This window comes from Cicer arietinum, chromosome 5 (assembly GCF_000331145.2).
Source record: "Cicer arietinum cultivar CDC Frontier isolate Library 1 chromosome 5, Cicar.CDCFrontier_v2.0, whole genome shotgun sequence".
In the NCBI taxonomy this organism is placed as follows: Eukaryota; Viridiplantae; Streptophyta; class Magnoliopsida; order Fabales; family Fabaceae; genus Cicer; species Cicer arietinum.
The window spans coordinates 54,603,584-54,631,261 of record NC_021164.2 but is presented as its reverse complement, the minus strand read 5'-3'; the positions used below and the strand labels follow the sequence as shown (position 1 = coordinate 54,631,261).

The following is a 27,678-nucleotide window of genomic DNA, read 5'->3' as shown; positions in this document are numbered from 1 at the left end:
AGAATATTTTCCTCATGAATGCTATGACTAAGAAAGTTAAGAAAGTAATGTAATCCTAATGCTAGTTGTACAAATAATTTCACACAAAAAATAGAAACGTATGTAACTAGCTACATTATTTATTTTTTTAATTAGATTGCACTCATTGACTCAACTGCGTATTCCAATAAAACCATAACCAAATGCCTCCTCTTTTTACTCCAAGTCTTAAGTCTTAAATTCGTCACCACTCCCATGATGGTATCCCTCTCACCCTAGGATTTAGATCCCCACCCTCATCATCATCTCACATTCTCCTTCATCAAATCCAAAAGCACGCCTTTCAATTACGTCCCTGCCTTGCAATAGGCTGACAGTGGTCGACTGGTGGTCATTCTTCGATTTGAAAGACAAATCTGAAAAATTAGTGCGAAGGAGGTGAAGGGGTCTACCCACGTCCGCACTTGCTTTCAAGACATCCATGACTTCATTGCCATGCATTTCACCGGAGAGGAAAGTGGTGGTAAAAGACCAAAGTAGAAGAGGCGAGCTTGATCCACATTGATAGAAGACGAGACAATTGTTTGGTACATAGAGTACACCAAGAGGCTACAATTGATAAATAAATTCAATGATTGTATGTCATATTCCATCATAGACCAATAATAGTGGTGCATGGAAGAATTTAATATCTGCTTCACATGAATACTAATAATATCTTGTTACTAGAGACATTGCAAAGCTTTCCTAAGTCAATGACAAATAAGACCCATACATGCCATGTAAAATACTGCTGTTACAAATTGGACAACCCTATGATGTAGGAAATAGATTGTAACCAGACGAAACTTATAGAACCAAAATTGCACTAACATAATACCTTAGAGACTAAAAATACAATACTTAAGCCTAAAACTAGAGCGCTCTCCTTTATTTTGTGTCATTGCAAAGTGTTTGTTCTTGATCACCACCACGAGCTACATTGAAATCAATGGAAACAATATGCCATATCAATTGGCACTTGGCAAAGGTATTGAAATAAAGAACAACATCCACTAAGTTTATTTACCCTGGCAATTTTCAGTTAATCAGCAATCGAACTAACAGGGTCCATACATCAACTCCTCTAGCTCTTATTTAGTTCCTATCATCGGTTATGCCATTAATAAGTGAGATATAGCACATTGTCCCCCAAAGGTGCATAGCCACTGAAGTTAATAATACAAAAAATAATATATCAAGGGACTTGTGGCTCAATTGGCATCAGTCCAAACTCAGGTGTGACGAATTCAAAGGTTTCTCTTCCTTATTACCTATCTTTCCCCAGCTGCCCATGCCCCCACACACAACGTAGTAGGCAAGAGCATCTTCAAGTGAGGAAAATAAATCTAGACCGTATTATATAAAAGAATAGATAAGACTGGATTTAAGAGAACCAGCCTAGAACATTCCATGTATACTTGTATATTCAATATTATGTCTCACACAACTCGCTCTTACTTGATATATCCCCCTATATTCCTTGATATAATGCCATACTTATATGCTCATTTAAGAAAAATTATTTAAAATTCCATTTCGCAGAAGAGAACTAAACAGTTTACTTCATCAATCAGACAATGTGCATTTAGAAACTTGTGTCTAAGAGGCTTATCAACTTTTTTCACTCCGATTTGGCATGTGGCAACAAACATTGAACTCTAAGAAAGTGTTAATGATGCTTCAACTCAGCAATATTCTTAGGTCAATTTGGTTTCAGCTGATAGATCTTCGGAGACAACATGTACAAGCCAACTACTATATATAGAAACATCTGACCTCAACTCCTATTAACCAAGAACATGTCACCTCCCAAAACATCTCATTACTGAGGAGGTAAGAGCAGAAGTCAGAAAAGTCATTCCAGCAGATCCACCAGGAAAGTATGAAATAGCATAGTACCCAAGTGAGAGAACCTACAAGTATAGACAAATTCATTTTAATGCAAGACTATAGTTTTAGAAAGAAAAAATTAAATATTATATACAAAACTCTGCAAGGAAGACAAGTTCCCACACCCCATTTGCTGGAAGCATGTTAAAAACAGGGCACAACCATCACATAAAGCCAGCAACTGGGAATATGGAAATAGTAGCTCTTAAATTTATGGTGGTTTAGCTACGGTGGATAATTATTGCTATTACTGTAAAAACTATTATACTCAAAAGTCAAAAACCTCGGGTATACTTTAATTAACAGCAAATGCAGACAACACAACACATGCAGAAGAGTAAAGCTACAAACAAATGATCATTCTAAAAATACAAGGAACTGTTACCTGTACTACAGAGAATACCACAGAAAGAATGTAGCTGTGACGCACCATTGATACATATATGGTACCTATCATACTTCCTAGAAAGACCAATGTAAAAGGGAGCCTCTGAAAAATAATTGCATACAGACAATTAGAAAGAAGGACAAAACATGAACAATCAAATCAAAATACAGTTTTTTTTTTAGTCCAAACTCAAACCGAAGTAACTGATCATTTTTTTTTTACTTTGCATGCAAACTACAGGAAACTAAATTCTAGCTAGTTACCTCCTTTGACAACATGTGAGCAAGCTGATTCTTGGGACCCTTGAGAGCAAAGAATGATCCAATAATCAATCCACACCCAAGAGTAAAACATATAGCAAACTTTTGGGGCATAACCACCATGACAGGCAGGAACAATGTAAATGCTATGAAAACGAAGAAGACTCCACTTGCCAGAAACAAACCAAAGTACACAAGTGCTTGGCCAGAAGGAATACTGCTAGAGGCAGACTGGAAGTTGCCAGACATATCTTTCACACCTTTGGAAACCCTAAACAAGAAGACAGATTGCATAACTACAAGTTCAGGCAAAACTGTTTAGTATTGGCTAGCATGTTCTTTCACCGAGATGTAAGAAATCCATTTATGAAAAATTAATACAGGAGGCATTGCAAATATCCACCATCTGTTCTTTTTTGCTAAAATACTGTACAATCAAGGAAAGATATTAAGAAACTGAAGAAAAATAGCAATGACCTCTGTCACATTCAGATAAGGCAGACAGAACAAACAATTTTTCCACATGCAATTGTATCAGAAACTTGTAACCAGTCTGTACATCACTTTGCATGAAGACAGAAAGGATTTACTGACATCTAAAGCTGTCAATTTGACAAGCCCCCTAACTATTGACCAGGGCCCACATGTTGGAGGCAGAGCGGTACTTTTGCGAGTACTCACCTGCATTAACTGCATTAATATATTGCCACATACAAATGTACTAATGTGGTATAAGCACAAACACAATAACTCTTGTATCAAGAATTGTTGTATTTATATAGATAACTCAACTTCTAGTATTTTAGAAACAACCGATGTGGGACTACTTAGAATTGTTGTACTCATATAGATAACTCAACTTCTAATATTTTAGAAACAACCAATGTGGGACTAGTATTACAAATTCTTCCATTTTTTACATAAACTAGTACTCCCACTCTTGTGTTAAGACCATTAATTTTTTTTATTTTAACGTACCTATTTGTATATTAAAAACCGAAACAGCGTACTAACTATGTATACCCCCACGTACCAAATACTTTGAAGATTATGTACCGCGTACCCGAGCCCGTACCGCGTACCAAAGAGAATTGCGAACCAGGTGACTATGGTTGGAGGGGCCAAAAAAAATTATAATTTAAAAGGCCCCAAAAAAGAAAGCCCCCAACACTAGAAGTCCCTTAAAATTTTGTGGGCTTAGTAGGCCTATAGGCCCACTTTTTCAAAAAAAAATCGATTTTTTTTTTAAATTTTGATAATTTTTTTTTCAAGAAATAATTTTTTTCGATTTTTTCATCGATAAAAAATTTTCGATTTTTATTCGAGAAAAGAAAATTGATTTTTTTCGAGAATTTTATTTTTCTCACAATATTTTGAGAAAAATATTTTTTTTTTTACTTTTTTCGAAAAAAATAAATTTCGAAAATTTTTCAAGAAAAAAAATCTAAAAAGTAACAAAATATTGGGGCCTATAATCCCCATGAAATAATGGACCGGGGCTTTAAATAAATTATTTTGATAGAGAGCCTAATATTAGGGGTTTAATAAAAAAAAATTTAAAAGAGACCTTGGAGTAGGGGCTTTTTTGACAGTTCTACTGACACCAAGAGATGGAAATGAAAAGTTCATGAATGGTTTTACTCACTACAAACTCACTCACAATCAGAAATAGAACCTCAACTACAGCTCTGAATACTTATCGTCTCAAGTATAAAGTGCACATCCTTGAAAATTAAAATAATCATAACTTAGCCTATTAGCTCTAAGGTTCTCACTAATATCAGAATGACTGTATGACAGTACATGGACAGAAAAATCCCAGTGCAGATAATTAATTAGACTAGGCCTTAATGCAAAAAAAAAAAAAATTATTAATGGTTGTCAATCTTTTTGCCACATAATAATAACAGAGGAAGTGATGAGGTTTAGCTGAGTCAACCCTAATTGTACCATCACATTGGAACACATCTATGAACGGTTTACAGGGAAGAGTTTCTTTTCTTTCAACAAAGGCGTGTCTGGCCATGCCATGCCATATCCACCGTGTAAGTATGTATCTCAAACGTATCCGATATTTAATTTCTCTTGTAGATTGTACTTATCATGTACATAAGTAGATGTTATTGTTGTGTGTTATTCCCTCAAGTACTCAGAATTCCCTATCATGTATGCATACATATGAATTTATGTGTATATACAAGTTTTGTAAATTTTGTAGCATCATACAATTTGTGTTATGATTTTACAATTTACAATTTTGTTCCCATTCTGAATAATATATTAAGTTTGACTACCTTGCTGATGATACCATATATTAGAATCATTTATAATAGGTGAAAAACATTGAAAAATGCACAGAAAGAAACTCAGAGAAGCTATCATAATTTGAATTGTTATTTTTGAATTATTTCAGATAATGATGCTGCACGTCTACATTTATGAATGTCCAACCGGAAAAAAAAGAACTAGTTATTTTACTACAGAGGAAAAGTAACAACCACTTTACGAACTAACTGCAACTGAGAAATAGTTAGCATTGAGCAACAAACTATAATAGCGACCTTAGAGTATATATGATGTGCAACCGGCATGCTTGCTTCCTTGCTTTCCACAAAGGATAGTGATAACTATAGGGCTAGCTTAGTCAACGCCTAAATGAACCAATACACATGGAACCCATAACTATGTGGGTAGCCCACCAAACATGCTTCTTAGCATGTTTGGTTCCTTCTTATATCGATATGATGACTGGCAAGATCTAATCTTTTAGATCAATACCAGTCAAGCTCCATAGCTACCTTCAGCTTTTCCCAACACATTCACATAATCCCGCTCTGTTCTTACTCACACAAATTCACATTATGAAATATAAATTTATAAGCAAAGAAGGTTATTATAAGAGGAAGTTGGAGAACTAACAAATGAAATGGGGATACACACATACGCTAGAGGTGGCAAAATGATCCATTATCCATCCAAGCTCCAGCCCATCAATACATGAAAATATCCAATCCAATTCAACTGTGTATTTTCTTTACTCCGTGGCGGCATTGTGTAGCGGCCCCTAGACGCTACATGAAACCCCACTGTGTTGCACCTCGTATTTTTGCATAGCAGCTGTAGTGTCCAAATAGTGGCTGTAGTGAAGCTCATGTGAAAACCTGAACCTTGACTTTTTGGTCATTTCACTCTAAATATTATACTTTTTATATTGGGTTTCAATAATTGTAACAGTGAACATTGGTTATTAACTTATTAGTGATGAATGTCTTTAATTTTAGCTTTTATATGTGGATGGATCTAAGGGGGTTGGCTGCTATCTTCCATTGACTACATAGTGTGTATTGATTTTAAATGGGATGAATTTAGATTTATTAAATCCATTTCATTAATTCGATTCATAATGGACCGCTCAATCATATATCCGTTAAGATCTGAACATTTTTCACAGTCAAAGCCTACATCTAGGAACTGTTGTCAATGCTCTGAACATTTTTCTCCCTTTGTCGTTGATTTAGCATTTGCTGCTTCTGCTACTGCCACCATTTTCTTTGCAGTCACCACCGCCACTACCTTCACAGTTGCAAGTTTTGGTTGCCTCATATGCCAAGGGCATAGATATATATGCTAAATTTTAAGAAGTTGGTGATCATTTCTACAATTTGAAAATGAAAAATGAATTCCCCTCACCAAGTCAGTGGCTATTCCCCTCACAGCAAGTTATACTTACCTGAACTGGATAGTACTTCTAAAACTGCCGGGGAGTGCAAAGGGTGAAGCATCAATAGACAAAAGGAAAAGATGGGATCGATATCCATCCACGAAAATGTGTTACTGGCTGGGTTAGACGTGTATCCATTAATCATGTCATCGAATATTGAATATTTGAAAGGACCTTAAATGGATTAATGGTTAATCGGTTACAAAATCCATCCAATCCTCCATTTCACACCCTAATAATTAATCTGATACAAAGGACCAAATGCTGTCTTAATATCTCCACATTTTCAATGTAGAATTAATTCACTCATTCATTCTACAAATTCGAATCAATCAGCGAAACAAAACAAAAATCAATCCATAAGATTAAAAATGAAAATGTGAAAACAACAGAATACAAAACATTCTCTCATGACATCAAGAATTCTACTTTTAACCTAATCAACTAGATACACAATCAATCAATTAATATTATTCAAAATTCAAGCATTGGTAAATGAAAAAGTAAAAAATAAAAAATATCGTAAGTAAATGTAAATGGTGAGAAGTGTGACTTACACGCCGAAAGTACCGGAAACGGTGTCGTTAGCAGACCTAACGGCGGATTCAATATCAAAAGGGAAAGTGGAGGAGTCATCATTCTGAGAGGATTGAGCAGTAGCGTATGAGTTCCAATCAGCGAGCAAAGACGACGAAGGTTTCAGATCGTCGTCATTGGTTCCCGAAAACCAACTTTGCATTTTTAATCTCGATTTCACCAAATTGAGAAAAGAAGAAGAAGAAGAAGAAGAAGAAGAAGAAGAAGATGTGAATTGCTTGTGACTCGCTTCTTCGCGAGCGATTGGAAGATTTAATCGGAGAATTTGTCGCGGTGATCTTTTTTTAATTACTTTTTAATTTTTAACTGAATTTTTGTCGGAAAATCTCAATTGTGCTGTTTTTTTTATGCTAAGAAGTGTTTATAAACACATTTATTAAAAAATCAGGAGTATTAACTTTATCTTTTTTTCTGATTTATATGTACATGTTGATCCATTTCTCTTTTATTTATCCTCAACATATAATCATTTTAAATGTGTAGGAAAGTAATATCTCTTTCAGATGAACTTGAATTTTAATTCATCGCGTTTTACGAGTTAGTTTATTTTATTAGACCAAATTCTGTTGGTTTTATGTTAATTTCTTTTACCATTTTCTGTTTAGTTTACGAGATTAAAATTTTGAGTTTAACCATTACTTTTATTAGATATAAATGTAAAATTAAATTATATTAATAATACATTTTTTTTTAATGTTTGAGAATTTAATTGATATATACTTTTGATATAAACAATACCGACAAACAATACAATGGTTAATTGTATATTATTTTTATAATAATTGATATAATTATGTGGTGAAATTATAAAATCAATTATTTAACTATTTATACTTATGATACAAAACCATTTTTTCTCTTTTTTTAGTTGAAACCACCGTGTTTCTCTCTATGCATATATCAATTTCTTTTCAAATATACCTAAAAACCTTTGTATTGTTCTTTAGGAAAAAGACTCTCAGCTATGGTAAAATTAACTTTTTGTTAATATTAAAAAACTTCAAAACTATAATAAACAAATAAATAAATACATTTTCACAAAGACGTTGGCCTTTTTCTTTAATTAGTAATCTAAGGTCAGTCAAAATAACTCTGTGAGTATATGTTAAGTCATAATTTATTTTGTCAAAAGACCTTATTTAATTAACTTTTATAATAAATTGAAGACTTTATTATGATTTCCTAAGTTATGCTACCATTTAAGACTGATATATTTTCTCCTAAATAAAAATAATTTTTTTTATTTAACATTTTAAAATTCAAATATTTAAAATATTCTAAAAAAATGTTAATATAAAAAATATATTGTTGATTTAGTAGTTGGTATAAAAAAGTTAAAGCGTAGAGTAACTAAGTGTTCTCGAGTTTGATTTGAAAATTTTGCCCTATATATTGTCACAATTATACTCATAACTTTAGATTGTAATAAAAACTTCATTTTATTTTTATTTGGAAAAACAGAAATCATCATTTAAAAAAAAAATTAAAATGATAAAACTTTTGAAAAGTATCTTAGTATATTAAATTTTAAAAAAAAAATTATTAAAAAGTTTATTGAAAAACTTAATTTATGTTTTCAAGGACAAATGTGTTCTAAAAAATTTAAAGTTTGAATTTTCTTAAACACCAAAATATTTAATAATATTAAATTTTAAATATTTTAAAACACATTTGTATTAAAATTTTCAGAATACAGTTAATTTTTCAAAGAAAAGTTTATTGATACAAAAAATTTTAAAAAAACAAAATAGTTGTTAAATATTATTGTGTACCGGCAAATTTATTTTAAGTTTTCTAAGACATAAATATGTTTCAAAAAAATTTAATGTTTAAATTTTTTAAAATACACAAAAAATTCTGAAAAATTTAAACTCTAAATTTTTTGAAATATATTTATTTTTTAAAAAACTTAAATTAAATTCTTTTTATATATATGTATATGTAGTCTGAAAATCTCAAACCTTAAGTTTTCCTAAACACGAGTGAATATAGTGGGGTTAAGCATCCTTTTATGATTGTTTTGGGAAAAATAAAATATATAATTTATATAAAATGTACAACAGAAATATAATTGTGGGAATAATATGTAAAATTTTCATTCGATTTTCATCTCTAACATAATATTAACAAATTAATAGTTAACATAATAAAATTAACTGTTTCAATAATAAATAAATTTTGTTATTATATACACTATAATTCATGGCATTTTTTCTAGTAAAAATATACATTACTATATAAATATTTGTAAATGTGTTTTAGAAATAATATTACAAGTAGCATCGTAATAATAGTCATGTAACCCAGAAAAGTAATGATAGTTATAAGCAAACATGTGACCTCATAAAAAATGTTGGATGCGATGAGTAAAAAAAGAAAAAGTTGGATGATTGTGTAAACCAAAATTATGTTCTGAATAGGTATTGCACTCGACTTGATTATTCACAAAGTAAGTTACTATAAAAATAAAAAATAATCATAAAGTAAGTTTTCACAAAAATATAATTTTATTTTACCTCAAGATGATTTTTTGTTCTAGAAGACACTAAGATTTGTTATACGAATAGCAAATTTTTCCTACAACATTGACTAGCAACCTTTAAAATAACTTTAAAAAAATTGTTACTTAAATAACATAATGATTTTATGGTTAAAAAATACAATATTCAATTGAAGATGATATCATTTTTTCTAGTTGCACCATGCATCCAAAATTTGAGAATGTATCTTTAATTTAATTAATAGCAGATTTAGTCATCTTAATTTCATTTAATTTGTAAAATGAGTCTAATATTTTAATATATTTTTAAAATTTTAATTAAAAATAATTATATAATATATTTTAAATAATATAAGACATGATATGATAACGTTGTAATGATTAATATTTATGAAATTTTAATAAAAATTTCTACGAACTTCAATTTTAATATATAAAATTATTCATTTTTACAATTTAATTAATAACATGTCTGATAGGCGACTCTCTCGATCATAACTAAATCAAAACCCAAAACCTAACCAACATCTTAACTAGTTCCACACACAATATATGACAAAGGAGGATTGAGAAACTAGAGTCTTTAACTCTAACCAATACTTTCAACATCTTGCTAGATCATTTCGATTATAAATGGTCTCAAAGATTTCGATTATAAATGGTCTCAAAGCTGTTTAAATAAACCACATGTTGGAGAATCAGATGATAGGTGGAGAAGATGTTGAGATTGATGTCACTGACATTGGATCTTTACTCTATATAAATTTTACAATGACTTTTAAGGGACATTTCAACAAACACTCGAGGTGATTTCTGAAAATAATGTACCCACGAGTGTGTATCCTGTTTTTACATTACATATTACACATAAATATCAACCTTCTTCAAACCTTTTTCCAATTTCCATCCTATCTAACACAACTCTCTTCTAATCTACCCTTTCATTTCTTCAAGAAATATTCATTGTTTTGTCACAATGGCCTTAGGAGATCAAGACTACATAGCATTTCACAAAATAAAACAATGAATTCCATTTGACACAGAGAAAATAAAAACCAATTTACTTAAATTCAGATGGGTTTGGAGCACTCAAAATTTTCAAGACTTGAACTTCGAATACCAAAGGCTCTTGAGCATGAGAAAGAAGACTGCGTCGAGGACCAAACTACAATAAGCATGAAAATGTTTACAACATCAACTATTTTCAAATTGACAAATTTGTCATAAAAAACTTTTGTAGGTTAAGTGGTTGATATGAGACATTCGAAAATTGGATGTTTGATATTTAAATCTTGACTACAAACATAAAATACTAAAAAGTAAAAACAACTACCATTTGTTCCTATAAAAATGACAAATAACCTTTTTTATTTATTTAAATGCAACTCTAACCTCTTCAGGTATTGGCTTCAAGTTCTCATTTACATATCCTACTGCAGGTGGAATCAATGCTCTTCTTTTTCCTACAAGTGAAGCCAATAGTAACCACAATGACATCAAGAGATACGATTTCCATAAAAACAGTCATGAGTACATTGTACAAGATTAATGTGTATACTGGATTGTCATGTACATGTATGCAAAAGGTTGGGACAAAAAATACATAAGAATCATTTCAAATATATATTTAAGAAAATCATGAAGTCCAAAAAAAGAAAGAAAGAAAATCATGAGGAAATGATGGATTGTGAGGAAAATAAGAGTAAACAACCCTTTTGGTCTCTAATTGTGTGAGGTATTGTTACTATAGTCTCTGAATACAACGAAATTGCAGCCTTATCCACAAGTGTCTATTTTATTAGTCATTTTGATCCTCGAATCTGTTTTTAGACGGTCAATTTAATCCTCGAATGTGTTTTTTTTTTCACTGGTCTTAAAATTACTAACAAAATATGTGTTTGCAATTTCGATACATTTAAGAATTTTAGTGACAGCGTCTCACATATTCAAATACCAAAATGGCTGTTTGCTCGAAAAATAATGACAATATCTTAGAACATACCACCAACTCTCATGCCAGTCAGGACCTCCTTTAAGCCCATTATCATCTGTTTAAAAATGCAACTTGCATAATGAGATGAAACCTCTCTTAGGCTTAGTCTTAATCGTTAATTGCTCACCAAAAACAACAAACCAATAAACAGTGTAGAAAACATATTATCTCTTCAAGTTTGTGGTAAACTCAAATTTAATCTCTTCTTTCAAAGCAAAAAAAGACATGCAAATTAAAAAATTGAATCTTCAAATTTGCAGAATATATAAGAAAGAAAGCAACAATGATCCAATTGAGATGGCAAGGAAATGGCTCCTAACTATACTGACCTGGTTCTCATCCAGAGGAAGTATAACAGGATTACTTTCTCCACTGAATTGGTCTACTGTGCTATAATCAATTAGAGTATGAAAACAAGTAACATTAAGACAATTTAATTAAGGTCAACTATCTTGGCTTAAGCACAATAAAGAGGAAAAATATAAAACAAGAAATTAATGGATAGTATGTCTGCATATTAATCTCATTGTTGCAATAAGGGAGAATTCACAGTATGAAATGAAGTTATTACCTGAAAACAAAGTATCCATTTGCACGCCTGCATACATAATTGAATTCAACCAAATCTCCATCATGTGCTTCTGGTCCTTCCCCTTCAATAATATCTAATTTGGAATACAATATGAATAACTATTTATGTGTAAACACTTGTATTTATTGACAGCTTGACTCCTTTTAATCAGAAGGGGAAGTAAAATGAATATGGTTTAAACGTTTTTAATAAAAAAAAAAACAAGTATTTGCGCTCCTATTTGAAAGAGGCATGTAATAATCAGATGGTGCTAACTCATCATACTGTCAAACAATACTTGCAGTACGCAACTGCAAGTGTGGCCGTAATATAAAAGCTTTCAAGGTCTCTACAACGATATTGCAACCACAACTGCTGGCACTTTGCTGCAATGTCAAGATTCAACCTCAACCACAATTTAAACACACACAAGATGGAAAACAAGAATTTAAGTCTATGCATCAAACAAGAGTGCCTCTCATCCATTATATGGCTTATATGCAATCTCAAAGTTTATAAACTGCATAACTCATCTTTACAAAATTGACTTATAAGGTGAGGGGTGTTCTTCTTCATACTTATCTCATTTCAGTGTAATATTTGAATTTTTTTTTTTCCAATATTCACTCACGTCCAGTACTATTAAATTTGGTGCATGGATAATAAGATTGGTGGCCTAAATCGATAGATTTTGATCCCACATTAGGCTTTTATAAAGGTTGTGACTCATCCTTATAAAATTGACTTATAAGGTGAGGGGAGTCTTTCTCTGTAAACTATTTTCAAATATTATATCGTTTCAACATGAGACTTTAGTTTTTCTCAATATTCTTGCATTAATTTATGCTACACTGTACAACTACATACCATTTTATTTGTCAAGAAATCTAACATGAAAGTTTCAGAACTTTTTACTACCTTGAATTCTCACTCCACTGGCTAGCTTCAAAGTCCTAGATGCTTCACATAAAAAATAAAAATCACATATCGCAATGCACTGAACCTTTTCAATTCACAAAATAAGAATATATATATAAAAAGAAAAAGACAGACAAACCGTATGACTTCTGGTTCATTCATGTCTGGCATAATTGGTGCAGCCAAAGCAGGATAAGCATAACATAACATGTGGTTAATACTCAAAAACTGAAGAATCAGCCTTCTTGAATAACATCTTTTCACTATTAATGTAGAAATTTTGTTGTTGAAGCTCTTTGCATCCTCCATGCACCTGGATTCATGTGGGGCTTGAAGCAAATTGTTAAGAGAAACGCTTCTCAAGAAGCATGATAACTTTTTTTTAGGAGAAACTATTTTGAATTGAAACATATCAATTCACTGTTCAGAAAAAGAAAAATAGTAGCATATTATAATCAAAATTATCCTTGCGCTACCTAAATTTTCCAACAACAAAAAAATGGCTGAAGTTTTCATAAAAATATAAAACACGGTAAAATTAAAGTACCCTTAAAGAGTAAAAATATTATGAGGGATACTACAGATTTTTATTTATATAATGCAATTACAATAATCTGATAGCAAATGCTACACGAAAAAATAATAATGTTTGTGGAAAATAAATGTAAACATAAGCAAGTAAAAGAACAATATTGAAATATTATACAATAAGCATAAAGATGAAGGCAGAAAGTGAAATAATTAATTCAGCACAAATAAATATAAAAAAAGTGAAATAATGGACATAATTGTTTAAGAAAATTGAATTGAATTAAATTAAATTAGAGGGGAAACAGTTTATACCTTGGAGAAGCATAGACGGAGGCAGCACAAATTGGTGGAAGTGAGAGAAATGATAAAATTCCCATTCTCAATTTGGAAGTTCACAATTGAGGGCCAACCTCAAAATCGAATACTACACCATTATCTCTATCTATTTATCTATGTATCACCAAATTCATAGTCACATAAGCTACTCATTTATGATTTTGGACCCACGCGAGACCCCACTTTCCCTTTTAAGCTTAAGAATATTTTTATAAAGAAATGATAAATTTATGTTAATTAAACAAATTTCAGAGAGTATTAATTTAATAGTTGTATTTATAAAAATTAAAGAGAATTATAAAATAATGACGAGGAATATACGTAATAATTGAATGTAATAAGAAAAAGAGCGTACTCGTATAATAATGTGAACTATGCAATGAGATTCCCATTATGATTTCGGCCCAAGCCTGCCTTACTGTCTTAAAGTAAATTCGGGTGTCCGTCACAGAAGGATCTAGAAGTCAAGTCTTTCCTAACAAGTATACGTTTTCGTTATCGAAGGATCTAGAACCCTGCTTAACTTCTTTCTATATAACCACTCATTTTTCTAACAACTCCAAATTCATTTCTAAACCCTAACTACTTTTGTAGATTTCACTTTCGTCTCACGTTCTCTACTCTTCAATTCGATCTATTCTCACATGGCGGAAACCGAGACGTTCGCTTTTCAGGCTGAGATCAACCAGCTTCTCAGTCTCATCATCAACACCTTCTACTCTAACAAGGAGATTTTCCTTCGTGAACTCATCAGCAACGCTTCTGATGTAAGCTTCCGATTTATTTTTATGTCGTCGATGTTCTTTTTCTGGTTGATCTGTTTTTTAGTCATGTTATACATTCAAATTTAAATTGCTTAATGTTTGCGTACTTGTTTGTTTATTTATTTATTTTAAATCTGTACTTTATGCCTCGAATGATAAAGATTTATACTGTTTTTATAAATAAGGTCATTGGTTTTACATTTTTGGTGCAATTGTTATCATTTCTATGAATATTTTCATTAGATTTTGATTTGTTATACAATATATGGTTTGGTAGTTTAATTCTTTAGATTTGTTATAGTTGTATGTACATTTGAATACTGTTAGGGATAATAGCAATTTATTCTGGCTGGAGTGGAATGGTTATGTAATTGAATTGGAATTTGTAGTTGTGTTTTTGTTGATAGTTATTTACTGCAAAATTGTGTATGTTTGTGAGTGTTATATTGACTCTGTCACTCTGATTATGTAAAATCGTAGGCTTTGGACAAGATCCGTTTTGAGTCTTTGACAGACAAGAGCAAGCTCGATGGGCAGCCAGAATTGTTTATCCATATCATTCCTGACAAGGCAAACAACACGCTCACCATTGTTGACAGTGGTATTGGCATGACCAAGGCTGGTAAGATGAAAGATTGTTTTTCAATTAAAATATGGTTTTGTTGCAATGCAGGATTATTAATTGTCAATTTAATTGGCTTCTAATATTTGTCGTGGGTTATGTTTTAATTCTTGCAGATTTGGTGAACAACTTGGGTACAATTGCAAGGTCTGGTACCAAGGAATTCATGGAAGCCTTGGCTGCAGGTGCTGATGTGAGCATGATTGGACAGTTTGGTGTTGGATTTTACTCTGCATATCTTGTTGCCGAGAAGGTGATTGTTACCTCCAAGCACAACGATGATGAACAGTATGTGTGGGAGTCCCAGGCTGGTGGGTCATTTACCATTACCAGGGATACATCTGGTGAGATTCTTGGTAGAGGGACTAAGATCACTCTCTACCTTAAGGAAGATCAGCTTGAATACTTGGAGGAGCGTCGTTTGAAGGACTTGGTTAAGAAGCATTCTGAGTTCATCAGTTACCCAATTTCTCTTTGGGTTGAGAAGACTATTGAAAAGGAGATTTCTGATGACGAGGATGAGGAGGATAAGAAGGACGAGGAGGGTAAAGTGGAGGAAGTTGATGAAGAGAAAGAGAAGGAGGAGAAAAAAAAGAAGACCATTAAGGAGGTGTCTCATGAATGGGATTTGGTGAACAAGCAGAAGCCTATTTGGATGAGGAAGTCAGAAGAGATTTCTAAGGAAGAATATGCTGCTTTCTACAAAAGTCTTACAAATGATTGGGAAGATCATTTGGCTGTAAAGCACTTCTCTGTTGAAGGTCAATTGGAGTTTAAGGCCATTCTTTTTGTACCCAAGAGAGCACCTTTTGACCTCTTTGACACAAAGAAGAAGCCCAACAACATCAAGCTCTATGTTCGCAGGGTGTTTATCATGGACAACTGCGAGGAGTTGATTCCTGAATACCTTAGCTTTGTCAAGGGTATTGTTGATTCTGAGGATCTTCCTCTCAACATTTCTAGAGAAATGTTACAGCAGAACAAGATCTTGAAGGTCATTCGAAAGAACTTGGTCAAGAAGTGCATTGAGCTCTTCTTTGAAATTGCAGAGAACAAGGAGGATTATAACAAGTTTTACGAGGCTTTCTCTAAGAACTTGAAACTTGGTATCCATGAGGATTCTCAGAACAAGGGAAAGATTGCTGAATTGCTCAGATACCACTCCACCAAGAGTGGTGATGAGATGACCAGCCTCAAGGACTATGTTACAAGGATGAAGGAAGGCCAGAGTGATATCTACTACATCACTGGTGAAAGCAAGAAAGCAGTAGAGAATTCTCCATTTTTGGAGAAGTTGAAGAAGAAGGGTTATGAGGTTCTCTATATGGTTGATGCCATTGATGAGTATGCTGTGGGTCAACTCAAGGAATTTGAAGGCAAGAAGTTGGTCTCGGCTACCAAGGAAGGTTTGAAATTGGAAGAAACTGAAGATGAGAAGAAAAAGCAAGAAGAGTTGAAGGAGAAATTTGATGGTCTTTGCAAGGTGATTAAGGAGGTGTTGGGTGACAAGGTTGAGAAAGTTGTTGTATCTGACCGTGTTGTGGACTCACCTTGTTGTCTTGTGACCGGTGAATATGGTTGGACAGCAAACATGGAAAGAATCATGAAAGCTCAGGCATTGAGGGACAGCAGCATGGCAGGGTATATGTCAAGCAAGAAAACAATGGAGATCAACCCTGAGAATTCCATCATGGAGGAGCTTAGGAAGCGTGCTGATGCTGACAGAAACGATAAATCTGTGAAGGATCTCGTCCTCTTGCTGTTTGAGACTTCTCTTCTCACTTCTGGGTTCAGCCTTGATGAGCCAAACACTTTTGGAAACAGAATCCATAGAATGTTGAAGCTTGGATTGAGCATCGATGAGGATGCTGGTGAAGCTGAGGCTGACATGCCTCCATTGGAGGAAGCTGATGCTGATGCTGAAGGCAGCAAGATGGAAGAGGTTGATTAAAATGCGGATTATATTTATGCGATTGTTGAAGATGATTAGATTTTTTACTTTTTTGCTATGTTTTTGTTATTTTTGTCTGGATTGTTGGCAGTATTAAATGAAGTTAGGCATACTTTTCTCTGGATTTAATTCATCTCAGTTTATTGCATGCTCCGTTTTGGTAAATTTTCGATTATTCCCCGAGTATCTTGGATTGCATTCCAGAATATCCGATATTTGCGTTCATGATTCATAATAATATTTTAACAAGATATTTTTTTAGTTTATTAAAAAAATTAGTCTTTTTTTAGGAACCTTTCCTTCCGTCATTTTTCCTCGTTCAAGCAAAGCAATACGGGAGATAGAGAGAAAATATTAATAAAAAATATAGTAATAAAAAGAGAAGAGAGAAAATGTAAGAGAGAAAGAGAATAATTAGTGAAGGAGATAATTGAAATTAAAATTGGGAATCCAGTTTGATGTAAAAACTGAAGCACATCTTCCCAATTCTTTTCTTTTTTTTTTTTTTGTCTTTTCTGAAAATAATTTCTATACTCTAAAAAGCAGTTCTATATAACCTAAATTTTATTTTATTTTAAATTTATACTAAAATACTTATAAAAGTGTAGTTTTTGAGTATTAATTTTTCAATAATTCGAAGCGATCTTTGTACATCATATATTTGGAGGAATCACTCTTTTAATCGACAAAAATTTAAAATGGTTCCAAGAAATACTTAAAAGTTTTTTCTCCCCCGCCTCTCTCACCTACAACAATAAACAATAAAGTTGAAAGTTCTAAGGTGATTTAGAACTATTCTTTTTATCTGGATTTCATATTTATATTATCTCTTTTCATTAAATAATATATATATATATATATAGACACTTTTTATACTATATTTTAAGTTTGTATTTCTTGTGTTTGTTGAAATGTTTGAGAAATTTGTTTAGTTGGTACCTTATTTAGCGTAAGAAACATAAAAAATTATTATCAAATTCAAGTTCTCTCTTTTATAAATAAATGATTTATCAACACGTAGCTGAATCAGTCAATATGAAAGGTCATTAAATATTTAGTTTAATACGTAAAAGAAATTAGTTTAATTATTATGATTAGGTAATTTTTCATTGGTTTCTGCAATATTTATGTATATCGTCATTATATCTTTTACTTTCTGGTTGATTTCAAAATATAGATGGATAATGTATCAATTCATAATTAAGTTTGATTGTATTATTCTCATGTTAGTATTTGAATGAAAGTTATTTTTTGTCCAAAAAAAATCACACTTTTAATCTTCTGAGATGATTTATTGTTAATATTTTTTTAATTTATCAAGAATAAATAAATATATAATTCCACAAGTCAAATAAAATTAAGATTTTTATCATAATAAAAAAATCTATTTTTTTCAAAAACTATATCATAGTACCAAAATAATGTTTGAATATTAAATTCTCAATAATTTGAAAGATGATCTTTGTATATAATACTCGGAAAGAATCACACTTTTCAATCCTTATGAGATGATTTATTGTTAGTATATTTTTTAATTTATTAAATATTCATAAATATGTGATTTTTTTTTTGTCTTAAATATATAATTATTCTATAAGTCAAATAAAATAAAAATTTATAACCAAGAAATGTAAAGGTAATAATTGAAGAAACAAAGCAACAAAAGGTATGAGAAATAACATGATAACCGACCATGAATTATATATTTTTGAAGAAGTGGTGATGAATTAGATTAATACTAAGATAGTGAGAAGGGAGAAAAATTCTTCCAATATAGCGTCCATTAAGTTCTAATACAGACTAATAATAATGTTTTATGAATACTAAAATACAAATGCGATATTGTCTCTTAACAAATTCAACAAGAAGGTTTTTTTATATAAATAGATTTATTATAATTCAAAATAAAAGTCATATTTTAAAGAAAAGTAAAGAAAAATATAATGATAGAATTATTCTAATACATCAATAATATAAATAACTTGTATATAATTAATTAGTAGCAGTTAGTTTAGGCTTAATTGTATTGGTCTTAAGTGGTTGGAGGTATACCGACGAGAAGGGAACGATGTAATGTTTTAAAATGTTTATTTTGGTTCAATTTTTAGGAGGGAATAAAGGCAAAATCTCTCATATAGGTTATTGTGCTTATCTTCCACTTTTTGAGGATTTGGAGGAGACTCCATATAACTAAAAAACTATTAAAATTATTAAAAGTCTCTCAATTTTTTTTGAACCAAATACAAAACCGTTAAATAAGGATCATCTCCATTATCATCTTTCGAACTAAACATGTCTTCACTTTCCTTCTCTCTCTTCTCCAACCCTCCATTAAAGTTTCTCTACTCTACTCCCCTCTCGTTTTGTGAACCAAACATGCCTTAAGCTATTTAGTTTTTACTTTGGTCTCTTAAGTTATAAACGTTAGACACTTTGCCCCCTCAAGTTATGTATGTTCCATTTTAGTCACTAAAGTTACAAATATTAAACAACTTGGTCCACTTAAGTTACAAATTTTATACACTTTGGTATTTTTTAATAGTGTCTCACATTGTAACTTGAGCAACCAAAATGTCTATTTTTTGTAAATTAAGGACCAACTATTTAATGTTTATAAGTATAACTTCATAGAGTAAAAAATAATGAAAATAATTCGAGAGACCAAAATGTCTAAGGTTTGTAACTTAAAGAATCAAAATGAAACAAATAAAATTGAAGGGACTAAAGTGAAACCTAAAATAACTTAGAAGACCAGAAGTAAAATTTAGTCTTAGTATAACTAACTATACTAACTAATTGTTGTAGTTAACTACTATAACCAACTAACTAACATTTAGCTTGGAAATTACAAAAAAAAAAAATGTCAAAAATAAATTCACTGCAAAAAATATGAAATGCGGAATGCTATCAACTAAAAAAAAATTAACCATTCATATATATTTTTTATTATGGGTAGAATCTAAAATGGTGATTAACGCTAGAAAAAAATTTCAAATTTTATTTAACCATTCAATTTTTTTTTTATAGAAGTCGAAATGCCAATGAGGCTAAAAAGAATGATTTTTGCTTAATCATCTATTTATTTATGGACATAAGTGACACTGTCACTTTTAATCTTAATTGAATATCTCGAGATCTATTTTAACTAGATTAAAACTCATGTGTTGTGCAGATAAATATATAATTTTCTTAAATATTCTATAATATTATGTATACAATTTGACAATAATCTAAGTAAGATCTCACGATTTTGTCCTTAGAAAAATTGTATTGATTGATCAAAACAGGTTTTTTATAATGCAAACAATGCTTAAAAAATATGTGTTTGAGATAAATTTTGTTCTAATACTGAAACAATTTACTATTTAAAAAAAGTTAAAATATATTTTAGTGTATAACCATACAAAACAAATTCAATATAAAACAATATAAATTGAATTTAAAGAACTTTATACTTCAATAACGAATTGTTTGTCTAATTCTAAATTATATTCCTCTATCTAGTTTAAATATTAGTTTTAGTAATTTAATAAGTGACATTGGATAGATTTGTAAATTTTATAGATCTCAATAAAAATAGCTATTTATTATTAAAGATATTTTTTGTTTTTGCAACGATACTATGTAATATTTAATTTGAAGAAAATAAATAATGGAAGAAACTAAAAATGTGAAATAAGTCTATCTCATAAACATGAAATATTTATTATTCTTCATATGAGAAAATCTTAGAGAGTTAAGTGTTACACTTTTTAACTTGATATGTAAAAAGATGAGGTGAGAGATATAGTGTAGTTATCATCGTATACTATTTTTATAATTTATTCATATTATCATTGAAATTTAAGAGTTGTGCATTGAAGTTAGAAATATGTTTCAAGTTTCAACATATATTCGACATACATTGGATGACACATAATATATATGTAATGAAATATATGCATAATTTGGACCCCAAAAAAGTTATGTATTTGGATCAAATGTCAACGACAATAATTGATCACAAATATATCAAAACATGTAAATAGAATAGAAACTCAATAATGTAAACTAAAAAAATGTAAAAATTCTTACACTTTTTGTTTATCTAAAAAGAAAAAAGTTTGAAAGCATGTAAATGGGTATACAAAGAGTTGCATAAGACTTAATCATATATGTCATTGTCTTTCTATATCTAGATAAACATAAACAATATATGATATAAAATAATTTTCACTAATTGTAGTCATTTATTTTTTTAGAAAACTTTAAAAGGGTCCAATATATTAATTGAGGGTTAAAACCATATAAAGAACTGCAATAATGATGGAGAATTTGAGTGTCGAATAACTAATATTTATTATTTTGTTATTTGTAACTAATGTCACATGAATAGTTTCACAAAATATTAGATGCAAAACTAGTAATAGTAAAATGTGTGTTAAAGTAGTAAAAAAAATGTTAAAGCAAATTGCAAATATAAAATAGTAAGAAGGGTGGAATAATGTCTCTTAGATGTGTCACGCCAAATTGTTATTGAGGTGATAATATTTAGATGAAATGACGCAATATTTGATTATGTATCGTAGTAGAATGTGAGAGTCTATTTTAATATATTATAATAGATTATATTAAAATTTTGATCAAATGTTTCAAGATTTTTCCATACAATGTTTTTAAAATCCTTTCAAATCATAATCCAGTATCAACGATAACCAAATGGAATTTCTTCTTGTTGTTAACGAGAGATCTTTTTTCAATGTAAAATTTTTATATTTTAATTAATTAGCAAGTGTTTAAGGACACTAGTTAACAAGAGATCCCTTTAATAAATTTAAATAAATATTTTAAAAGTATTTATTATGTTATTTTTGAAATATAATATCAATTATATATGACTTTTTTATGTATTAAAATCGGTAAATTTTACCGTAATTTACTTACACAATTATCTGTTGAGCTAGAGCTTAAGGACGGTTCAATGCTATTTTATTTGCAATAGAACTCATGTTAACTTTAAAATTATTTTTTCTTAATTTGATCATTTAAGTTACATTTGTTTGGACTATCAACATTTAAGATATATTAAATTATGTATGCGGTCTTTTAAATTTGAAATTTTTCTCGAATATTATCATAAAATATTAAGATCTAATTGAAACATCGCAATAAGTTGATTGTCCAAACTAAATTGCATGTAAAAGAAGTTAAAAATATTAATTAGGCAGATAGACATTTATTACCTTGTTTTTAAGTTTATATGTGTGTTTAAATTTTTGTAAAAAAAATCAATAAATATAGATCATTTATCAAATTTAATGAATGTTTTCTGAAGGATTAGCACGAGTGATATGTTATTGTAACATTTAATAGTTTTAAATTATCAAAAGCTTTTAATTTAACTAATTACTGTTGAAATTGAGATATAGGATTAACGGTACAGACATAAAGTAACTTAAAGACCAAATTATGATAAAATAAACTTAAATGATCTAAACGGTAATTGAGTTAAACTTAAATGCATATAGATATATTTTTGTCAATTATATAAATGAATGTTCTTGGAAGAAGAAAATATGAAATCATTGAAAAAGAACAAGAAATGGTTATATAGATGTTACCGTTGCAATGATAACAAAGTTTTAATTTAAAAAAAAAAATATTGAGTTTCAATTTAGTTTTCAAAATCAGGCAAATTAGCTCCTTGTGTTTCCAAAGTCAAACACATTATTAGCTCTTCTCTTACGTGATAATAAGTTAGCTAACAGTTAAACCCCTCATGTAAGTAATTAACATCAACCTCATTAACAGAGCAAACCAATGAATGAACAATGTTGTCCGACGTCATTTAATTTTAGAGTATTATTTGCTTAATTTCAAATTTCAAATGGGTAAATATCGAACCCCTACAATTTTAAGGGGAAATTTGGTAATTTACTCTATTTAAATTGTGTCTTGGACCCTTGGTGGTGGTTGAAAACATGATGGACTTAGAGTCTATAATAATATAATTGATTTTTTATAATATTTATTTTTTAATAGATAATCAAGTCAATTAATTTAATATTTATTGAGACAATATTAATTTTAGATAAAATTTTATTATTTTAAAATTTTAAAATATTGAAATATATGACATTTTTATTCTGTACATAATTTCGGTAGAGACATTTTTATTAAGTACACAATATTTTATAACTCTTTATTAAATAAAAAAATTATACTTTTGGAAGTCTAAAACAGTTGTTTTAATAACCAGTGTAATCTACTAATTTGTTTGAGATGTAGGGTGTAATGCGATTTGTGGGTGTCTCACATATTGGTTGGTTTTTTATCTTTGAAATTCTTATTTATTTTGTAGTTATGATTCTTTTGTATTTTTATCCTTATCTTGAATTGTCTTGTGTTAAATGTTGGATTTTGTTAATATATTTTTTAAATATATTAAATAAAATAAAATAAAAAATTTGAAGAAAGATTCAAGCATCGAATAAAAAAATTTAATTAAGTAATATATAAATATACACACATCAATGTTGTATATAAATAGAAATTTTTGAAACATTTTTTAGATCTATAAAAAAAAAAGTAGTTTAAATTCAGTGGCAAAATTTGAATCATACACATGCGTATATATTCTTGGAGCAAATCATCCTCCCACTAGAGATGACAATGGGGCGGGGCAAGTGAGTTTTGTCTCCTCCATCGTCGTATTCGATTAGTCGAATAAAATTTATTCGCGATATAAAATTTAAGGTTTAAAATTTAAGATTTTGTTCGCGACAGAGTTTGGTTTTCACATCCGCATCTGCATTCATATATATAAAACAATAAATTTAAAAGTTATATTTTTTATAGTTAATATATTAAAATTAAAAAAAAAATATTAAAATCATATTTTCTATAAAGAGAACATTATAATTTTTAATATTTAAAATATATTGAATATATATATAAAATTTAAAAATAACAATAATATTATTAGCAAGGCTCGTTTGGAAGCGGATGCAGGATGAATATCAATACTTTCAAACTCGTCTCCGTTCTGAGTTTTAATTTCGAAAAAATCACACTTGCACATAATCAAACCAGATTTTCCGTTAAAATCGGAATGGATTTAGGTAGGTACCCGCATGTTGTGTTGTTATCCCTATTTCCCACAAAAAATAATACAAATATTTCTAAAGATTAAAAGTAAAATAAAAATAAAAATCAAAGTAAAAGTGCATTCTTTTCTCATTTTCTATCTCAAGAATATGTTCTTGTCTAACAATTTGGTTAATTGTATTCTTTTTTTCTCTAAAAAGCTCTAAATTCGTTTACTTTATGTGTCATCGCATTATATTCCCTGGATCACAATGCATTAAGTGAATAGCATTTGCACACCATAGACACATTCATTCAAAGAATCAAATTCAAACTTCAAAGTTAGCAAAACTGGGCATTTTGGTAATTTTAAATTCACTAGAACCGTCTTTACTATAGTAAGAATACCACTATATAAATGATGAAATTCTCTACAAATTCAAGTACCTCAAACTCAATAGCTTATTGAAAATATGATTAAAACATTAGTTTTATGGTTATTTTTGTTGATCTCCATTCTCACTTTTTCAGCCTATGAGGTCAAAGCCACACCACAAATTGAAGGTTTTAGCACTTCAAAGCAACAAAGGAAGCCTAAGTGTAATTTATTTTTTGCTTTGCTAATTTTTATTTTTTTTTTTCATTTTTCATTCATTTCTTTTTTTAAGAAAAAAATAGAAATGAAAACTATTCCATTTGCATGACAAAATTCTTAGCAAAGCAATTAGAAATAAAATTAAAAAAATGGAATTAGTATTCAAAGTGGTGGTCACACGACCTACATTAGCCAATTTATTTGATTTGGATTTTCTTCTGATCTAACATTTTAATGCAATCACGCAGTTTGTATGTGGATGACTGTTAGATCGAGATCAAACAATTTAGATTTTAATGTACTGTGATTTTTTTTTCAAACAAAACTGAAATATCGAGTTTGAAATCTTAGTTGTTCGATCTTGATCCAACGGTTAGCGACTTACTAAGTGTGTGAATTCGTGAAATGCTTATTGAAGTAAACCCAAATTCCAAATTATTAGTATCTTTGTTTGCTTATCTCTTAACAAACATGACAAAAGAAAAGTTGGTTTACTAGAGAAACACAACATCCTTTGTTTTGTCATCTATTTCTTGTATCATAATTAGAGTTGTAAAAAAAAACTCAACTCCAAGGTTCTCTTTAATTTATTTTTTTTATTAAGTTCCTAATATTATGTTTTTTATCAAAATAAATTTTTTAAAGCTCCGGTCTATTATTTCATGGGAGTTCAGGGGGTTTATAGGCCGCTAATATTTTGTTAATTTTGATATTTTTTTTCTTGAAAAATTTTCGAAATTTATTTTTTGAAAAAAATAAAAAAATTGTGAGAAAAATAAGATTCTCGAAAAAAGTTGATTTTTTTTTCTCGAAAAAAAAATCAATTTTTTTATCGGTGAAAAAATTAAAAAAAAAAAAACTGTCAATTTTAGGAGACTTTTAGTGTTAGGGACTTTTTTTTTTGCCTTTTAAATTATAAAATTTTTTTGCCCCCAACATGTGAATCGGGACCTATAATTAGAGAGTTTGTCAAATTAATAGCTCTAATCATACTCACATACAAATTGAACAAAAGTTTATTCATTTTTTATCATTGATATTTTCATGCAGCCATGTATGGTATGACGTTGGAATCAAGCAAACCATTACCAAACACTCAAAGAACAAATCTAGGATTGCATGTTGTTCAACATACAACGATGTCAGAGAAAACAAAGACTGTTTATGGGGGAGCTAATAATGTGAAGGGTCCACATAAGGGAAAAAGTAGTGCAAGCACCAATTCAATCAAATCTTCATCATTGTTCATGGCTGCACTAAGCCATCTCATTATAGCAACGATTATAGTTGGTTGCTTCTTTTGAATTTCAAATCATTAAGTAAGAGGCTTGCATGATCTGTCAAGAGTATGCTTTTGATATGTGTATTTACTACACCTACATTAGACGTGTGTGTTAAACTTTAAAACTTCACATTTGGTTAGAAATTTTCCATTTTGGAAGGCTTGTGTTAGCTTTATTTAGTTAGGTCACTTGTAGGGTTTGGGGGCATTTCATCCTACCCCATGGAACCTATACTAAAAATAAATGTTGTTTATTAATGTTTGATGCCATTACGAGAAATTAAGTAAATAAAATTATATCTTACCATTAACAGCAGGTCATTTGATAATCGAATTCACCGAGCGATAAAAGAACTCGAATCTAATCACGTATTACTTTTAAGTTGATAGATTTACAGTGCTACTATTTTTTTTATCACTTTATACCTCCAAGATTAATTAGAACAAATAAAGAATAAGAAGCGAGAAGAAGATGAAAATAGTATATGAACCAAAAATAAAAGAAACAACAAATAAACCAACTTTAGTTAAATTTAGGAAATAATATATTTTAAGTTCTCAATTGGTCAAAAGTACTATGTGGCCAATGTGTAAGAATGTGAAATACATTATATCACCCCTAACACTTAACTCATAGACTAATTAAGACTCTTAACAACTAAGTCCTGAAATTATTAGACTTAAGTGTCATTTGCCTCATACAACTACCATAGATGTTTTAACACTTTTTATGTGTTTAAATCTTCATTATGTTGCAAAGTGCAAGTGTGTCATGACATTATGGGCCATTTTGGAAAGGAAGAAACAAGAAGGAAAATTTTACCCTTTACTCCTACATTTATACTTTTACTCCCACATTTTATACAAACTATCTATTTTATTTTATTTTTTTTAAAACAAATTATCTCACTAAATTTAATTGAAGTTCTGAAAAAAAAATTCAAGTTTTTCAGAACACATGTTTTTTAAAAAATTTAAATTTTGTATAGAAAAAATTTTTCAGCATACAAAAATTATTTGTGTACTGGAAAACTTTTTCTAATTTTTTCGATATACAAAAAACATTTTTGTGTATCGGAAAACTAACAAATGTTCGGATTTAAACCCTAAACCCTACTAAAATACATTTGTATATTAAATAATTTTTTTAAAGTTTTCTAATATAAAGTTTAAATTTAAAAAATAAAATAAAAACATATTAAAGTTTTCCGAAACTTCAATTAAATTTAGTGGAGTAAAATTTTTAAAAATAATAAATAAATAAAAGGATATATAGTAGATCGTTTATATAAAATGTGGGGTAAGAGTATAAATGTAGAGGGTAAAATTTTCATCAATAAGTTGTGGGAGAATGGGTCAGGGAGTTCCAAACTAATAGTGCACCGGGCTACGACATTTTTTTAGGCAAATGCTCATCCTCCACCTCATTTTCTCGACTATTTACCAGAAGCCGTTATCCATTAATATTCCCTAAACCTTTTATCTTGCTCTGACTTATATTTATCTTGTTCTGCCTTATATTTCTGCTATTGTTATGAATGATGTATTTAGCTCTTGATGTCAAAAAAATTAAAACTTGCTCATAGGCAAAATCCTTTTTTATGGAGAAATGGGAACCACAAATGTGCCTTCAAGATTTAATGAAAAATGTGAGAAAGTTTAACCACAGCAAA

General features: G+C 29.8%; 3 protein-coding genes across 6 annotated transcripts; 1 reads left to right on the top strand and 2 right to left on the bottom strand.

Annotated features, from left to right (window-relative positions):
- Positions 1 to 1,529: 1,529 nt before the first annotated feature.
- LOC101488874 (protein transport protein sft2) lies at positions 1,530 to 7,212 on the bottom strand. Its single transcript, XM_004500099.4, has 4 exons — positions 6,838 to 7,212; positions 2,563 to 2,830; positions 2,297 to 2,401; positions 1,530 to 1,934 (listed from the first exon to the last, which is right to left on the bottom strand). Exons 1-4 carry the CDS (start codon positions 7,017 to 7,019, stop codon positions 1,824 to 1,826), a joined length of 666 nt encoding a protein of 221 aa, XP_004500156.1. The 5' UTR covers positions 7,020 to 7,212; the 3' UTR covers positions 1,530 to 1,823.
- A 2,892-nt stretch (positions 7,213 to 10,104) lies between these two features.
- LOC101515438 (peptidyl-prolyl cis-trans isomerase FKBP16-1, chloroplastic) lies at positions 10,105 to 14,082 on the bottom strand. Of its 4 annotated transcripts, none has more exons than XM_004500095.4 (8): positions 13,703 to 14,082; positions 12,999 to 13,279; positions 12,860 to 12,894; positions 11,942 to 12,035; positions 11,700 to 11,760; positions 11,380 to 11,425; positions 10,770 to 10,840; positions 10,105 to 10,542 (listed from the first exon to the last, which is right to left on the bottom strand). In XM_004500095.4, the coding sequence occupies exons 2-8, from the start codon at positions 13,268 to 13,270 to the stop codon at positions 10,438 to 10,440; spliced, it is 684 nt and encodes a 227-aa protein (XP_004500152.1). In that variant the 5' UTR covers positions 13,271 to 13,279; positions 13,703 to 14,082; the 3' UTR covers positions 10,105 to 10,437. The 4 variants fall into 4 exon arrangements, with proteins under 4 accessions (XP_004500152.1, XP_004500154.1, XP_004500153.1 ...); XM_004500097.4 differs by having other exon boundaries at positions 12,999 to 13,188; XM_004500096.4 differs by having other exon boundaries at positions 12,999 to 13,172; positions 13,703 to 14,079.
- Positions 14,083 to 14,225: 143 nt separating this feature from the next.
- Positions 14,226 to 17,187, top strand: LOC101515120 (heat shock cognate protein 80). Its single transcript, XM_004500094.4, has 3 exons — positions 14,226 to 14,493; positions 14,971 to 15,112; positions 15,229 to 17,187. The coding sequence occupies exons 1-3, from the start codon at positions 14,371 to 14,373 to the stop codon at positions 17,061 to 17,063; spliced, it is 2,100 nt and encodes a 699-aa protein (XP_004500151.1). The 5' UTR covers positions 14,226 to 14,370; the 3' UTR covers positions 17,064 to 17,187.
- Positions 17,188 to 27,678: the final 10,491 nt, after the last annotated feature.

What these genes read in the sequence shown, in the direction of transcription:
- LOC101488874 (XM_004500099.4), bottom strand. Translation starts at nt 7,019, where the DNA reads ATGCAAAGTTGGTTTTCGGGAACCAATGACGACGATCTGAAACCTTCG. An exon ending in CTCACATGTTGTCAAAGGAG is followed by an intron (nt 2,402 to 2,562) that starts GTAACTAGCTAG and finishes ATTATTTTTCAG; the next exon opens with AGGCTCCCTTTTACATTGGT. An exon ending in TGGTATTCTCTGTAGTACAG is followed by an intron (nt 1,935 to 2,296) that starts GTAACAGTTCCT and finishes CTATACTTGTAG; the next exon opens with GTTCTCTCACTTGGGTACTA.
- LOC101515438 (XM_004500095.4), bottom strand. Translation starts at nt 13,270, where the DNA reads ATGTTTCAATTCAAAATAGTTTCTCCTAAAAAAAAGTTATCATGCTTC. An exon ending in CAGTGGAGTGAGAATTCAAG is followed by an intron (nt 12,036 to 12,859) that starts GTAGTAAAAAGT and finishes ATTCCAAATTAG; the next exon opens with ATATTATTGAAGGGGAAGGA. An exon ending in GACTGGCATGAGAGTTGGTG is followed by an intron (nt 10,841 to 11,379) that starts GTATGTTCTAAG and finishes CTTCACTTGTAG; the next exon opens with GAAAAAGAAGAGCATTGATT.
- LOC101515120 (XM_004500094.4), top strand. Translation starts at nt 14,371, where the DNA reads ATGGCGGAAACCGAGACGTTCGCTTTTCAGGCTGAGATCAACCAGCTT. An exon ending in TCATCAGCAACGCTTCTGAT is followed by an intron (nt 14,494 to 14,970) that starts GTAAGCTTCCGA and finishes GTAAAATCGTAG; the next exon opens with GCTTTGGACAAGATCCGTTT. An exon ending in TATTGGCATGACCAAGGCTG is followed by an intron (nt 15,113 to 15,228) that starts GTAAGATGAAAG and finishes TAATTCTTGCAG; the next exon opens with ATTTGGTGAACAACTTGGGT.